This window comes from Malaclemys terrapin, chromosome 2, assembly GCF_027887155.1.
Source record: "Malaclemys terrapin pileata isolate rMalTer1 chromosome 2, rMalTer1.hap1, whole genome shotgun sequence".
Lineage (NCBI taxonomy): Eukaryota > Metazoa > Chordata > Testudines > Emydidae > Malaclemys > Malaclemys terrapin.
In genome coordinates, this window is record NC_071506.1 from 82,098,020 (window position 1) to 82,114,372 (window position 16,353).

Sequence of the window (16,353 nt, forward strand, 5' to 3'; positions counted from 1 at the left end):
ACATGATTTTTCTTCATCTGTGGATATTAACCCCTTTAGAGCAATGTTCATGGATTCTGGGACACTGACAGAGCAGAGATAATACTGTACCCTATCCAAAGGCACCATTCACTTTGAAGCAGAGTGGGTATTCTACTTGATCCTTAGAGTTAAGGAGTAGGTTTTTCTTTTTGGCATGTATTAAGGTTTTACAGCAGCAATGTTCTAGCAGGCGTGGTAACAACCACTATAGTTAAGATGCAGAATAGTTTCCATTGTAATCCACCCTTTCTTTTCAGGTGTTTGAGAGGTGAAAATATCAGAAAGTTCCATGCAGTTTAAAAAGTTGTGTGTTGAAGAGAAATATGAGATTCTCTAACCCAAGGTGACAGCCACCATGACAGCCAAGTGACAACTTGCTTAGCCACTGAGACAACTTAATAGGATAAATCCATTTCACATTAATTACTCTAGATTGCCGCTGGGGTAACTGTGTGAGAGGGCAGTTTATCCAATATGAAGAAAAAGAAATATATTTAAAGAAGTCAGAGTACAAAGGGACAAGAGGGAAGATCTCCCTTACAGTTTGTAAGGTGTGATGGAGCAAACCTAACTGATGCAGTGTTAGAGCAACACAGCTCTTTAGGCGTGCATGCAAGGATAATCTTCTTCAGAGTTCCTAAAGTGTATAGAACAGGATGCTCTGCTGATATCTAGCCAGAGAGTTCCATGTGAAATTTGCACACGCTATTGCCAATTTTTAATAAGAAAAGGTTTGACAACTAAGCACAGCATTGAAGTGTTTGGAAGCATTCTAGAAGAAGACGTGTTTTCTTTTTCAAATCATTTTATCATCTGGAAATTCCGAGGACATTTTAGGTTTTAAAAAAAAAACTATGCTAAGTGTGCAGAGTTCTAGATAGTCTGACATACTTGTGAGCTATGTTGCATACATTCTGTTTATAAGGTTTAACATTTAACACCTAGAGTAATACAAGAAACCAAATTACAGTTGCAGTTGGAAACTTAACTTAATGTCTTAGTATTTCTGTTTCAAAGTCTTCAGTTTAATAGTACACTAAAGTAGCTGCATATGGTGTGGCGCAAGCTGTTTCAAACTCAAGGCTGGAGGAGAGCCTTTGCTTTTGTGGAGTGATCAGTAGGGTAAAAATAATTCCTCTTTCTCTGGAGAACCTCTCCTGTGCAGGTTATTTTAATTGTTTATGTACTGCAATAGCACCTCGAGGCCCCAACTGAGATTGGGGCTTCATTGTGTTATATGTTGTATCTACCCATGATAAGACTTCAGCAAAGTTAATGTCATCAGAAAATGTGGCTGTTGTATGTTGTAACAGGACTTATGTTAATGAAAGGAAACATCTATACATTAGCAGTTGGACAAAATAAAATCAAAGTCCTGTTTCTGCATCTAGGCATAGTAGCTGAAATTGAACTATTTTTAACTTGTTTTTGCTAGCTCGGATTACATCTTTACAAGAAGAAGTAAAAAATCTTAAAAATAATCTTGAAAGAGTGGAAGCGGAAAGAAAACAGGCACGAGACTCACTTAATCATTGTGAAAAGGTAAGGTAATTAATAATACATAATTCAAAAAAATGCTATGTTAGTTTGCTGGCTGAGGTCAGAACATGATCATGTATAGGGGAGTCGCATCTTACGCAGAGGTTAGGTTCTGAAGTCAGCGCATAAGGTGAAAATCGCGTATCGTCAAACGCTCATTGAGTGGAATGGTGGGTGGAATCGCTCGCACTACAGGTACAGTATTTAGATGGTTGTTTTTCTCTCTTTGTTTTGTTTTGCCGAGCGCATATAGTTAAAATCGCGTAAGTTAAATGCGACTCCACTGTATTGAATTATTTTGTATTGTGTAAATAAATCACAGCTTCTTCAAATGTGTCAGTGGGGATTCCACTGCAGGCACACATGTGCCTCCTGGGTGGGACTGGACTTTTATCCTAGACCTGAGGAGACTCAACAAATAAATACTCAGTCTCAGGATAGTAATGCCTGCCTGCATTGTTCCAAGCTCTAGATTGGTTTGTGGCTCTCGACTTCCAGGATGATGTACTTACGTATTGCTGTCCATCTGGCCCATCAGAAGTGCCTAAGGTTAACAGTGGAGGCCAACTATTTCCAGTTCAGGGTTTTGGCCTTTACACTCACCATGGCACTGAGAGTTTTCACCAACTTCCTAGCTGTAATGGCAGCATGTCTAAGCCCTGGTCTACGCTATGAGTTTAGGTTGGATTTAGCAGCGTTAGATCGATTTAACCCTGCACCCGTCCACACGACTAAGCCATTTTTGTCGACTTACGAGGCTCTTAAAATCGATTTCTGTACTCCTCCCCGACGAGGGGATTAGCACTGAAATCGACCCTGCTGGGTCGAATTTGGGGTAGTGTGAATGCATTTCGACGGTATTGGCCTCCAGAAGCTATCCCAGAGTGCTCCATTGTGACCGCTCTGGACAGCACTCTCAACTCAGATGCACTGGCCAGGTAGACAGGAAAAGTCCCACAAACTTTTAAATTTCATTTCCTGTTTGGCCAGCATAGCGAGCTGATCAGCACAGGTGTCCATGCAAAGCTCATCAGCACAGGTGACCATGGAGTCCCAGAATCGCAAAAGAGCTCCAGCATGGACCCAACGGGAGGTACTGGATCTGATCGCTGTACGGGGAGTCGAATCCGTGCTATCCGAACTCCGTTCCAAAAGACAAAATGCCGCAATATTTGAAAAAATCTCCAAGGCATGAAGGACAGAGGTTATAACAAGAACCTGGAGCAGTGGCCCGTGAAGCCTACCAAAGAACCAGAGAGGCAAACGGCCGCTCCGGGTCAGAGCCCCAGACATGTCGCTTCTATGATGAGCTGCGTACCATTCTAGGGGGTGCCCCTACACCCCCCCACCCCTCCTGGGCTACCTTTGCAGTTATCCCCCCATTTGTGGGATGAATTAATAAGGAATGCATGAATTTGAAACAACAATGACTTTATTGCCTCTGCAAGCGGAGATCAAAGGTGGGAGGGGAGGGCGGTTGGCTTACAGGGAAGTAGAGTGAACCAAGGGGGCGGGTTTTCATCAAGGAGAAACAAACAGAACTTTCACACCGTAGCCTGGCCAGTGATGAAACTGGCTTTCAAAGCTTCTCTGATGCACAGTGCACCCTGCTGTGCTCTTCTAACCACCCTGGTGTCTGGCTGCGCATAATCAGCGGCCAGGCGATTTGCCTGAACCTCTCACCCCGCCATAAACGTCTCCCCCTTACTCTCACAGATATTGTGGAGCACACAGCAAGCAGTAATAATGATGGGAATATTGGTTTCGCTGAGGTCTAACCAAGTCAGTAAACTGCGCCAGCGAGCTTTTAAACTTCCAAATGCACATTCTACCATCATTATGCATTTGCTCAGCCTGTAGTTGAACTGCGTCTTACTACTGTCCAGGCTTCGTGCGCCATGGGAGCAAGGGGTAGGCGCAACTGCGCGGTGCTGCCGACTGGGAGAGCAGCCTGAGGCAGAAGCTTCCAGCTGGCATGATATTCCAGGCAGGACTGAATCTCCATTAGAAGAAACGTAAAGAAGAGAATGACCTGGAGTCATTCCCATTTTTGTCCAGGCGCCCCCGACTGACCTCACAGAGGTCGGCCAGGAGCACCCATGGGATGATGATGCCGGCTAGCAGTTGTATTGTACCGTCTGCCATCCGCAAGGCAAGGGGATGCTGCTGTGTAGCACTGCAGTACCGCATCTGCCAGCAGCACCCAGGAGACGTATGGTGACAGTGAGCTGAGCGGGCTCCATGCTTGCCGTGGTATGTCATTTGCACGGGTAACCCAAGAAAAAAGGTGAGAAATGATTTTTTGTTGTTGCTTTCATGGAGGGAGGGAGGAATGGGGGGCCTGACGACATGTACCCAGAACCACCCACGACAATGTTTTTGCCCCATCAGGCATTGGGAGCTCAACCCAGAATTCCAGTGGGCAGCGGAGTCTGCGGGAACTGTGGGATAGCTACCACAGTGGAACGCTCCGAAAGTTGACGCTAGCCTCGGGTACTGTGGACGCACATTGCCAACTTAATGCGCTTAGTGGGGTCACACACAATCGACTGCATCAAATCGATTTCTAAAAAAATCGACTTCTATTAAATTGACCTAATAGTGTAGACATACCCTAAGAAAACATGGAATTTACACCTGTTTATATCAAGATGACTGGCTGATCAGAAGCAGGTCCCAGCAGGAGACCAGAATGTCCCTGGATCGTGTCCTCTTCCTGTTCTCTCACTTAAGACACCTAGTGAACTAGAAGAAGTCATCTTATGTACCATCACAGACGATAGAGTTCTTAGGAGGTCTAGTTGACTTCAATTTGGCAAAGTCTTTCCTGCCAGAGGACAGTTTCTATTCCCATCTGTCATAGTGCATGAACTACAGTCAACACCAGCAATGATAGGACATATATGTCTGGACCTCTTTGATGATATGTCTACATACATGTACGTGATGCTGCTTGCCAAACTTTACCTGTCACCTTTACAATGATAACTGAGGTCCATGAACTTCCCATCCAAACCTCATGTGAGCAATGGGTCCTGCCTCAAGCCAAGCAACAGTTTTGTTGGTGGCTTGTCCTGATGAACATGAGAAAAGGGGACAGTGATGCTTATCTCAGACACTATAGGAACTGGGTTGGGGTGCCCACCTGAACCACGTTCAAATGTAAGATACCTGGTCTCATGATGATTTTAACCTACACATGAGTGCCTTGGAACTAAGCCATCTGACTTATCTGTATAGCATTCCTGTTGGAGCCATCCAATGGTGGAAATGGTATTTATCAACATGGGTCTGACTCCACTAGCTCTACACTTTCCAGGGATCAGCAATGACCTAGCAGACTTTTAGTGCAAAAATGTGGTAACCATGAGTGGTCTGTGTAAAAATCCATACTAGACTCAATATTCTGTCAGTAGGAGACTCCAGCCACACATTTGTTTGCCACAGGGGACAATGCCAAGTGCTAGAACTTCCGCTTCAAGGTGGGAGTCCGGCCAACTGCCGATTGCCTTGCTGTTTCAGTCTTCTTGAGGACTCCTGTATGGTATCATACTGTATCCCCTGGTCCCCAGGATATCAAAGATCAACAATATAGGGCCTCAATCATTGTGCTAGTCCTATATTGGTTGAGACCATTTTGGATGTCCCAGCAGCTTCCCATACATCTTCCTTCCTACCCTAATGTGATATCCCAAATCTCAGTTAGACAATGCATTCAACTGCAATCTTTGCACTTGACAGCCTGGATGTTGACTTGCTGAACAACACTGACAGACTGTGTTCCCTACAGGTTCAGAAAATCCTTACGCAGAGCAGGAAACAATCCGTAAGGTTGACTGACTTCTCCAAATGAGAAAAATTCTCCATTTGGGCAACTCAGAATAATACTGACCCAATGGAGCTACCGATACCAAAGATGTCGTACTGTATCCTGCTCTTGCTCATGTGGGACTGATATTTAACTCCCTTGAAGTTAATCTCAGTGCAACATTGGCATGTCACACTTTAGTACAGTTGCACTCTGTCTTCTCGCACCCTTACTGTTTAATTTCCTCAAGGTCCTTCATACTTTCTTTCCAGTAAGAGTACCGACTTCCACAGGGGACCTCAGTGTCCTCCTTTCAAAGCTTATAAAGACTTCTTTTGAACTGCTGTTGGAGTGCTCAGTATATTGCCTTACCATCAGGATGTTTCTTCTTGTGGCCATTACATCAGCAGAGAGAGTTAGCAAGCTCCAAGGTCTTATGGCCAGACCACCTTGCATATCCTTCCACAGGAAGGTGATGAAACCATACCCCAAATTCATAACTAAGGTAGTCTTGGAATTTCACCTGAATCAATCAATTTTCCTGCCAGTCTTCTTCAGGAAGTCGCAATCCTCACAGGGAGAAAAGATGCTCCATCCTCTGGCATCTCCAGAGTTGTGTTCAATTGTCCCAAAAGGAATGAGTCCTTTAGACTCTCTCCCTGCCTCTTTGTGGCCATATATGGCACAGTAAAAAGCCGAGCTATCTTGTCACAGGAAATCCTGAAGTGGCTCAGAATGTATCTCTACCTGCTATCAGCTGGCTGGCGAGCCTTTCCTTCCAAAAGTCAAGGTATGCTCCATCGGGGACAGGCAGTGTCTTCTGCTTGCCTCAGAAACATTGTGGTAAGTAGCCATATTCACGACTGAGGCCTTCCGACTCGGTTGGCAAGCACATCTAAGACGGTACAAGGCAGGTGGTCATCTTCAGAATCTGTGTTGCACATCAACCTCCTAGAATTATGTGCAGTCCGCAACATGTGCTGACACATTCTACCATTAGTCAGACAAAGGACCATAAGAGTAATGATGGACAAGATCGCTTGCATGTTCTATATCAACAGACAAGGGGGAGCAAAGTCCCAATCCCTGTGCTCAGAAGCAGTAAAATTGTGGAACTATTGTATCCAGCACGACATCAACATCTTGGCCTCATACTTACCTGGACACCAGAACACAATGGCGGACTCACTGAGCAAGAGATTCTCACAATATCATGTGTGGGAGTTAGACACAAGAGACCTGCAGCATATATTCAGCTTCTGGGAATTCCTAAGTATAGATATCCTCACCATGCCCAAAACTGCCAAATGTCCCTGGGGGAGGCCTTCCTCATTACACTTTCCCATCCTTTCCCCTGTTGTTCACAGTGCTTCACAAGACACAGGTGGAACGAGCCACAGTCCTTCTCATAGCCCCAATGTGGTCACAACAGATTTGGTACCCTTACCTTGTGTTAATGGCAGTCTGTCCACTAATCATCCTACAGTTCACTCCACACCTCTCTCAAGACACAGGCCAAATCCTCCAACGCAATTTGGTTCCGGGATTTGGAGATGACCTGTTCAAAAGAGGTAAAAAAGATTCTTTTAAGTAGCATGCCTGCTACAACTTATCTTACTTATCTCAATAAATTGAAAAGATTCCAAACTTGGTGCGACACCAAACGTCCTCGCAATGAATGTTCCTTTGTCACTCATTCTAGACTACATTCTAGAATAACTTAAAAGAGCAGGACTGTCCACAAGCTCAGTTTGTGTACGCCTGGCTGCCATCACTGCATTCCACCTCAAGATAGGTCATTCCGTATTTACCTATGCACTAACAAAAATTCTTTAAGAGCCTTCAAAATGTGTACCGTCAAATACAAGACCCTACGCCACCTTGGTATCCCAGCCTAGTTTTGCGCTGTCTCACCGGTCCCCCGTTTGAGTCCATTGCAGCCTGCTCCTACATACACCTATCCATAAAAACAGCATGAGAAATGATTGTTACCTTATGAATTCATAGATTGCTGAATAAAACAAGTGTTTTTTCTTCAAAGTCTTATTACCCCCTTCCTCTCTTTCAAGCCTCATTTTTAAACACCTAAAAAAGCATAGTATAGTACACCCTATTAATATTGTGACTTGTGAATAAGGAGAAATGTAAGCCTTCTTTTATTTAATAATAATAAGGAAATGTGGACCTGTTCGATGGCTTGGTAAAATACTCCAGATTTTTTTTTTTTTTTTTTTTTTACAGTTCTGCTTTAATAAAGTATGCTTTTTTTTTTTTTTGGTCCTGATTTGCAGGAAAAGAATAACTTAGAAATAGATTTAAACTATAAACTCAAAACATTACAACAGCGGCTGGAACAGGAGGTAAATGAGCATAAAGTGACTAAAGCTCGGTTAACTGACAAACATCAATCAATTGAAGAGGCAAAATCAGTTGCAATGTGTGGTATGTATTTCCTTTTAGTTTCAAATAGAATATTGAGCACTAATAAGGTCTGTTTTCCTAATTCCATTACAATGGCAATGAATTTTTTTAATGCGGTGTTCATAAAACCAGTTTTTATCCTTGGTGTAGAGAAAATGTATATGCATATCAAAATTTGAAAACATACATAATGTAAAACATAATTTAAAGATCCTCGGCTATTTCCTTAGCTGGTATAAGTCAGCATAGATCTGTTAATATCACTGTACTACAAATATGAAAATCCTGTACTGTTTATATCTTCAAGTTAAGGGAAAATTAGTTACCTATAATTTTGCTGCTTTGAAGTTATCATACATGACTGGTACTCATTCAGCCACTTCCCTTCATAACTTAGAGGCCCATGTTTTTTTAGTGTGTTCTAAGGTTGCCAGGCGTCCGGTTTTCGACTGCTGACTGGACCACTAAAAGTCTGGTCGGTGGTGCAGCAGGGCTAAGGCAGGCTCCCTGTCTGCCCTGGCTCGATGCAGCTCCCTGAAGTGGCTGGCATGTCCGGCTCCTAGGCGCGGGGGGGAGGCATGGGAGCTCCTAGTGCTAGCTCCATAGCAGCCATTGGCTGGGAACCACAGTCAATGGGAGCTACGGGGGTGGCGCCTCTGCCTGGGCCCTCTGCCTAGGAGCTGGACATGTTGGCTGCTTCTGGGAGTCACCGGAGGTAAGCGCTGCCTGGCCGGAGCCCGGACCCCAAACCTCTCGGCCCCAGCCTGGAACCCTCTCCTGCACCCCAAACCCTTCATTCCCGCCGCCTCCCCCCTCCCCGAACTGGAGCCTTCACCCTCTCCTGCACCCCTGCCCCAGCCCAGAGCTCCCTCCTGCACCCTGAACCCCTTGTTTCTGGCCCCACCCCGGAGCCCACACCCTCAGTCAAAGCCCTCACCCCCTCTTATAAACCAACCCCCTGCCCCAGCCCGGTGAAAGTGAGTCAGGGTGGGGGAGAGAGAGCAACAAAGGAAGGAGGGATGTAGTGAGCGGGGGACGGGGCCTCAGAGAAGGGGTGGGGCCTTGGGGCAGGAGCGTGGCAAGGGTGTTCGGTTTTGTGCGATTAGAAAGTTGGCAACCCTAGTGTGTTCACACACACCTTAGGATGTTTTTTGCTATTTGTTCTATCAAAAATTGTATTTAATTCCATTTCTAAATGGCTATTGTTGGCAGCTCTCTGTTTTTGAGCAACACATGAACTGGCTGGAACATTTTGAGCACTGGTATAATGACAGTTAGTGGAGTGACAAGTAGCTGCCTGTAGTAGGGTCCTAATGCTCTGGAAATCACTATCACTGTGTCTCTGTTGCAACAATACTATAATGATTTTGTTCAATAGTAGACTAGAGATGCATACTCATCTGACTGTAAAGAATTTCAAACACCTGAACCATGGTGTGTGGGGGAGAGAAACCCTGTGCTTAACTCTCAAAGATGGACTATTAGGCGTATTTAAGAAAGGCATGGTCAAGCAAACATATTCTTAGAAGAGCCATATTTGTATTTTTGCATATATACCTTTTTATTGTGCTGTCAATTACTTTTGTTTCCTGTTTAGAAATGGAAAAAAAAGTGAAGGAGGAGAGGGCAGCAAGAGACAGGGCAGAAAATCAAATAGTTCAGATTGAAAAACAATGTTCCATGCTGGACTTTGACCTGAAGCAGTCTCAGCAGAAGCTTGAGCACCTCACTGAGCAAAAGAAGAGGTTTGAGGATGAAGTAAGCAAAACCTGCATTGTTACCTATCATTTTTTCTATGTAAAAGACAAATTAAAGAATGAGTTGCATTAAGAAATAGAAAACTGAATCTATTTAAGTTAAGATGTTTATGTAGCATAACGTTATTGAATATAACTGTACTAAGAGGTTTCACCTAAATGCTGTGAAGGTTTGTCTGAGTAGGTCAAATGCCATATCTTTTTTTTTAGACCCTGGATAATATGTATTCCTTTATAAGAGCTATGGATTAATAGTGAACTGATTCCAGGTATGAAGTCCGTGGGTCCTATGCAATATAGTTATGCAGGAAGTACGTTTTGCAGAGATGACGGGTTTCAAAGTGGCTAGCATATTTTCTTCTGCATTATCAAAGCCATCAGTTTATTACTGAAGAATATACTATCTATTCCAGAGGAATCTACCCCCGGAGTCTGTTACAAAAGAAAAAATTAATGGCTGGGAGCAGGGCGGTTCCTGAGGCCGAAATATAGACTAAAATCTATATGAGAAACTATTTCCTATGATATTGCACCCAAGTAATATTGGAGGCTGTTTTGAATATTTGTATGCATTATTTCATGAGTAAAATGTAGGAAATAGTGATGTTTGACATAAAATAATGCATATGTGAAACATTATTACTTTTAACAAAATACAGGAAAATATTATTTGGTAAAAATTCTAAATTAAAGTGATTTATTAAATAATTAGGTTAAGAGTCTAACATTTCAACTGGAACAAGAAACAGCTAAGCGACAAATGACACAGAATGAACTGAAAACACAAGCTTTTGAGGCAGACAACTTGAAGGGTTCTGAGAAGCAGCTGAAACAGGAGATCAATACATTGTTGGAAGCGAAGAGATTATTGGAATTTGAGTTGGCTCAACTCACTAAGTAAGTAGGGGCCTGACATAAAATGGAAAATCCTTTCCACTTCTCCCCCCCGCGCGCGCGCATGTTCATGTATTTTGTCTGTCATCTTTTTCCAGAAACCAAAAATACTTGTTTTTTTTTTTTTCTGAAAATGTGTCTGTATTTATTGTATTAGAATATTTTTATTTTGAAATATAAAAAACTTTGCTTGGCTGATACTTCTATGCTCAGGCTTGTCTGGCCTTTCTGGAGCAATTGAAGTGCCTATCCAAGAACCACCATTTGAGATTTAAACTTTGGAGCGTCTGTTGGAGGACCACTGAGCTTCATGACTGGGTACATTTTTTCTCCTTAAAACATTCCTCCTCTCACTTACGATTTTTTTAGCTTGACAGACAGCATTACTTTTCCAACAAGAATATCCTTCCTTTATTGGATCTGTGCCACAATAGACTGCAGGTTGAAGAAGAAACCAAGCACTTTCGGAGCACTGCTTCCCATCTAAATTATCTGTGGGGGGATACCATTATGGTAGCGTATATTATATTGTTAAACCAGAATCTTAGAATAGGTGCTTATGATTACCATGTTTACAGGTAATGTGTGAAGGAGAAGGTGGGTGCATATGAAAGAAAAATGCTGAGTTTAAAGGTGCAAGTGTAATGGATGGCTTTTATATGAGGTTTTGTTTTCTCTCCTTAAGGCAGTATAGAGGAAATGAAGGTCAGATGCGGGAACTTCAGGATCAGCTTGAAGCTGAACAGTATTTTTCGGTAGGTTCATGAAGAATCTTACAAAAATAAAGGATTGTTTTGTTTAATAACTTCATGACTATGTACCCCAATGCTCAGACATAAATGAGTAACACACAAAATACTACTAAAAATATACAAATAATGCACAAAAATCAAGCTAACATGATAAGATTGTGATGTGTATCATAACTATTATAAATACTGTACTTGGCCTATTGCCATTTTGTTTATATGATTTTGTGGGCATCAAAGTACTGTGTTCCATTTATGTTACATAAGTAACAACACTTTTTATATGCAAACATTCATATAGCAGTTAACTGCCCCCCAAAACTTCCTAAAAGTGCCTCAGGTGTAAACTAGTTCCAAATTAGTTTGCTCATGATCTAGCAGACTTGATTATAGAGCCCTCCTAATTTCGGTAGATTTATACAAGATTCAGCTAATGCATTTGGCATTGAACTTTAGGATGAATTGAGAGAGAGAGAAAATTCATAGATTCATACAGTTTAAGGCCAGAAGGACCCATTAGATCTTCTAGCCTGACTCTTCCTGTATATCACAGGCCATTAAATTTTACCCAGTTACCCGTGTGATGGTGCCCAATAACTTGTTTGGCTAAAAAAGGTCTTCCAGAAAGGCATCTTATCTTGATTTTAAGACATGGAGAGATGGAGAATCAACCCCTTCCCTTGCTAGTTTTTTCAGTGGTTAATCACTCTCACTTTTCAAAATGTATTCCTTATTTCTAATTTGAATTTATCTGGCTTCTGCTTCTACAAATTGTTTCTTCTTATGCCGTTCTCCTCAAGGTTAAAGAGTCCTGTAGTGCCCAGTATTTTCTCCTCATAAAGGTACTTATACACTGTATTCAAGTCACCTTTCAGTGTCTCTCTCTCTCTTTTTTTTTTTTTTTTTTTTTAGTCAGGTAAACATATTGAACTTTTTAAATCTCTCAGTGTAAGGCATTTTATCTGTCCTCAAATCATTTTAGAGGGTGTTTTTTTGCACCCTCTCCAATTTTTCAACATTCTTTTTATAATGTGGACAACAGAGATATATACAGTAGTCCAATATCAGCCTCACCATCTACTAAGGCAATGTTAAATAATACTTAATATCCAATTTATCCAAGTCAGTAAGGTTTATAAACTTTTTTGTTTGCAAAGCCTTAGCATTTGAGGAAATTTTGGCTTAGTCTAGGCATCTGAAGACTCAGTCCAGGCTATAACCTTGTAGGATATTACAGATGGGACAGATAGTGATCCCTATATTTTGGTTGTCTAATACTTTTTGATAAAAATAATTTTGTGATCTTTTTAAGCTCTAACACTTCCATTCTTTGCCATACACCTTTTAAATTTGTCAGGGGGCAAGCCCTTTGTTCCATGAGATTCCATTGAGGTTTAGCTGAGATATATGAAACAGTGATTTTTAACAGTTTATATCTCATTTGCATTTTCTCAGGACAATTTTGGCACCATGATAAAATAATAACTGAACAGGAACATTTAAAAAATTCACACCCACGGGTGGAGAGCCAGGCAGGGCTTCTGCATCACCTCCAAAACCCAATTTATGGCCCCAGTGTCTTATACGTTCCTCTGAGATAATAGCTTGCTGCTGCCAGCAATAATGTAGTTAGTTCTGTAGCTCACGTGGTAGAAATCTGTGCTACATTGCGGAAGGTAAAGGTTCAGACGCTGATGATGATGCATAAGAGGGGGGGTTGTTCCAGTTGTACATAATAGAATTTGTTTTTATTTAAAAAAAAATAGGAAATTACATTAAAAACTACATTACATTAAAATGTTATTTAGGTTGCAAAATCAAGCACTCAAAAATCAGGAAGAAGCCAGATTTACAGTTATTCTCTGCAACCTTATTTCTGCCTATTTGTGTATGTGCATTATGACAGTCTTTAATTACGTGATCACATACAGTGTTTTTTTCCCTGTAGGACACCTGCTTCTTTCACTGTATAAGCTGGATGCATGGAGGGTTGAATTAAGGTTGCATAGACAACTGTAAATGTGGCATTTCTTAACTATTGAGTACTTGACTTTGGAACTTAAATAATTTTTAATATACCTTTTAGTATATAATATTATACCCAGTTTGCTCAAATGACTCTTAATGCCCACAAAACCTCATCCTTTAATATGTGGGTTGCTTGATTCACAATCGGACCAATCTAACCAAACCATCTTTAAGTTAAATGCTCTTTATCCGATAATTTTCAGAGTGTTGCATTCTGTGGTGTAGGTTAATACCGGTCTACCCATATGTCACAGAAACTGAATAGCCAAACAGTAAAGAACTGCACTGGAGCCCCAGATTCCACCTTCCCTATCTCTTTTTTTTACTATTAATCAGTAACTTTTCTTTCATTTAGTGTATTTATTGCACTTGATTTACAATCCTTGGATTTTGGCTAGAAAGAAAATAACCTTTTAATATACAATTATATTATTCACTGGGTGTGTTTTGGCACTGTCCTACTATAGCTTTATGTTGCTGCAGCCCAAGTCTAACCTAAGTAGAGACAGCTTTTCAAAACCATGGATTCTTTAAGTGTTTGTCAGGGTGGATCCCTCTCTAGATGCTTATGTCTCTCAAGCCTGCAAGACTGGATTTTTTTGATTAGTCATGTTTGTTGGGGCTCTGTATGTGCCCTGTGCCTCCTCATGCTCCTACATGAGATAAGGAGTGGGGTGGATGGGGCAGCCTTAATCCTCCCTCACGTCCGTCTCACTGCTCATGCCAGTGATACAGAACCTAGCTGATGTCTGACCCACTAGACCTTAATTTGAACTAAACTTCTCAATGTTATTCTGAAACTCTTCTGAGCAACCTCTGTTCTTTTCATTTAGTACTTTTCATTTCATTCATTTTCATTTAGTTGCCTTGTACTAGAGCAGACTGACTTTAGAAATGTCAGACTCTCAATCTGTAGACTTCAAAGTCTGTCCATCCTGCAGTGGACTAATTCTACAGAAAGACTGGCTCGGCAGATACCTATTCTACTTTGGAGAGTTCTGTAACTGAAGCAGGTTCTTGGTCTCAGCCTCCTTCTTTGTGAGGACTGGGAAGTCATGAGAAGCAAGACTGATGCGCCATTTTCATGAAAGTGGCATTGGATCCAGATGTACGGAGTTTGAAGACCCTTCTAGTGGTCTCTACATCGTATCAGGTGAACTGATGACTCCAAAGACCTCCTCAGAGGAAACAGCATTGAAGCCAGATCCGATGTCAGCACTGGTATTGGCCTTGGTGCTGAATGCACCAACAGCCCCAATGTTTAAGTCAGCATCTCAGAGGTTGAAGCAAAGTGCTGAAAGGGGGTCACTCTGAACATTGGGGCAGGAGCTCAAGAAGGATATCTGTGTCTTCTTGTAAAGAAAGGGACAGAAAGACATCGGAAGATAGTTCAGTCAAGTCCAGCATTGCTTTGAGGATCAATGGAAAGGAGCAGATTGTGATGCAGCAGACTCTATCTGTGTGGAAGTGTCCCCATCTATGTTGACTCCAGCACCAGCAGGGCAGACTAGGAGTGCACTGGAGTCACAGCTGGCACCAAGATATGTATTGACACTGATACAGACCTTGACACCAACATCACCTTACCAGTCAGCACCACCTGTGGAAGAGATGTACCCCTCTTCCACCATTCCCAGGCACATCTTTCTGCTGGTAGCCAGCAGAGATCTGTCTCCACCAAAGTCCACAAGTTGTGCCACTAGTAGATCCAAGGACCTGTACAGACCTCAACTACTGGTCCACCAGGATTGTCATTGGTCCAGCCAGCAATCCGACAGTCACTCATATGTGTATGGGATGCCACTGTGGCTATTGGAGCCTACCTTCCCCAGTCTCTAGGAGCTTGTCCCTACAGTGGTAGAAGACATGGAGGTCTCTCTCTCTAGCACCTTTCCTAATAAGACCTCAGTCACTAGAATACAGAGAGGAGCGAGATCCAGAGGGCCAGCAGTCCCCGTCACCTCTTAAGAAATTCTCCTCACTGTCCCTGGGTGCTAGATTCAAGTCTCCCTGCAGGAGGATTGGGATATTCTGCAGGGAGACTTGAATGACCTTGTAAATTGGAGTAACAGAAATAGGATGAAATTTAATAGTGAAAAGTGTAAGGTGATGCATTTAGGGATGACTAACAACAATTTTAGTTGCAAGCTGGGGACGCATCAGTTAGAAATAACAGAGGAGGAGAAAGACCTCGGAGTCCTAGTAGACCGCAGGATGACTATGAGTCGACAATGTGACGTGGCGGTGAAAAAAGCCAATGCGGTCTTGGGATGCATTAGGCGAGGTATATCTAGTAGGGATAAGGAGGTGCTGCTTCCGTTGTACAAGGCACTGGTGAGACCTCATTTGGAGTACTGTGTGCAGTTTTGGTCTCCCATGTTTAAAAAAGATGAACTCAAACTGGAACGGGTACAGAGAAGGGCAACTAGGATGATCAGAGGAATGGAAAACCTGTCGTATGAAAGGAGACTCGAGGAGCTCGGGTTGTTTAGCCTAACCAAAAGAAGGCTGAGGGGGGATATGATTGCTCTCTCTAAATATATCAGAGGAATAAATACCAGGGAGGGAGAGGAATTATTTCAGCTCAGTACTAATGTGGACACGAGAACGAATGGATATAAACTGGCCGTGGGGAAGTTTAGGCTTGAAATTAGATGAAGGTTTCTGACCGTCAGAGGGGTGAAATATTGGAACAGCCTTCCGAGGGAAACAGTGGGGACGAAGGACCTGTCTGGCTTTAAGATTAAGCTAGATAAGTTTATGGAGGGAATGGTTTAATGGGATAACATGATTTTAGTCAAATGAACAGCATGCCATCGCTGGTAAATAGTATCAATAGCCAATGAGGGTCTGGCTGGAGAATCTTGCCTGCATGCTTGGGGTTCTACTGATCGCCATATTTGGGGTCGGGAAGGAATTTTCCTCCAGGGTAGATTGGCAGAGGCCCTGGAGGTTTTTCGCCTTCCTCTGCAGCATGGGGTAGGGGTCACTAGCTGGAGGATTCTCTGCTACTTGAAGTCTCTAAACCACAGGATTTTGGGACTTCAACAGCAGAGTCAAGGTAAAGGGGTTGGGATGGCTTTGTGGCCTGCATCATGCGGGAGGTCAGACTAGATGATCATAATGGTCCCTTCTG

The 16,353-nt window shown here is 42.5% G+C and overlaps 1 protein-coding gene across 2 annotated transcripts in view; it reads left to right on the plus strand.

The window, feature by feature from the left end:
- Positions 1-16,353, plus strand: part of ROCK1 (Rho associated coiled-coil containing protein kinase 1) — a 177,997-nt gene that overhangs the window by 116,888 nt on the left and 44,756 nt on the right. For both annotated transcript variants that reach the window (XM_054017505.1, XM_054017506.1), the window contains exons 17-21: positions 1,457-1,563; positions 7,660-7,810; positions 9,387-9,547; positions 10,259-10,443; positions 11,126-11,195. In XM_054017505.1, the coding sequence (XP_053873480.1) occupies positions 1,457-1,563; positions 7,660-7,810; positions 9,387-9,547; positions 10,259-10,443; positions 11,126-11,195 (674 nt within the window). The remainder of the gene's footprint in view (positions 1-1,456; positions 1,564-7,659; positions 7,811-9,386; positions 9,548-10,258; positions 10,444-11,125; positions 11,196-16,353) is intronic.